Here is a 947-nt window from a genome sequence, read left to right on the forward strand (position 1 = left end):
CCGTCACAGAACTCTGATCATTCAGTGTATACACCTGTAGAAGCAGCTCACCTTTGAACAGGAAGCGGGAGTAGTATTTGAAGGTGTTGTAGGACTGCTGCATGGCAATGAAACTGGGATGCACCGGCTCCCCCTGCTGGAGCTCCCACGGCTGCGCGATCAGCTGCCCGCGGAACTTCAGGATCAGACTAAAGATGCTGTGGATGATGTTCATGACGGGGGCGGCTTTCTCCGTCAGCAAACCCCTGAGAGAGTAAAAAAAAAAAGAACCATTACAGTTTCATATCCTGCTCCAGATATCTGTATATGAAGTGAATATGTCATGTTTGTGTCCTCACCTGAAGATGGCTCTGTTGAGGTATTCGGCGTGTGTGCGGTGAATGGCGTCCAGGTCGTTGGCACTGCTCAGTTTGTGTGTGAACTCGCTCCAGGACACCTGAAGGATCTGGTTAGCGATGTAGCCCTGGATCACCTTCACAAAGTGCTGCATCTCGTGTCTGTACAGCTGCAGCTGATGGAACTGAGCGGAGCGACCGGCACCTTTCACCAGCGCTGAGAGAAAGGAGGAAATTAATGATTTTCATCAAAACTACTCAAGTATCAGGTCAGTTTCATGTACAATTAAATGAAACCAAGCACAATTACAAAAATTATAATTGTCATTTTTTTAATTAAGATGTTTTATATATATATATATTTGCTCCTATGTTATAATTTTCCAGCAATATTGTAGCTACTGTAAATGACAAATAAATACACATCAATATATACACACAAAAAAATTGTAAAATACTTTTACTATATTGTAAAATAGTAAAATAATTTTAATATATAATTAGTATTTTAAATCATAAATAATAAAATTATACATATTTTATTAATATATAGAGTAATAAACTAAATGTTTTATATACATTGCTGTATTATATATTGCAAATATATATTAA

General features: G+C 38.0%; 1 protein-coding gene across 1 annotated transcript; it reads right to left on the bottom strand.

Annotated features, from left to right (window-relative positions):
• Window positions 1–34: 34 nt before the first annotated feature.
• Window positions 35–552, bottom strand: LOC107578900 (gamma-tubulin complex component 6-like; the record flags this gene model as incomplete). The annotated part of the gene is made up of 2 exons (XM_016264802.1): window positions 35–245; window positions 339–552. Coding segments are annotated over 2 exons (425 nt in total), but the record flags the coding sequence as incomplete, so codon positions are not given.
• Between the last annotated feature and the right edge of the window lie 395 nt (window positions 553–947).

Source organism: Sinocyclocheilus grahami, unplaced genomic scaffold (assembly GCF_001515645.1).
Source record: "Sinocyclocheilus grahami isolate Dianchi unplaced genomic scaffold, SAMN03320097.WGS_v1.1 scaffold12631.1, whole genome shotgun sequence".
Classification (NCBI taxonomy): Eukaryota; Metazoa; Chordata; class Actinopteri; order Cypriniformes; family Cyprinidae; genus Sinocyclocheilus; species Sinocyclocheilus grahami.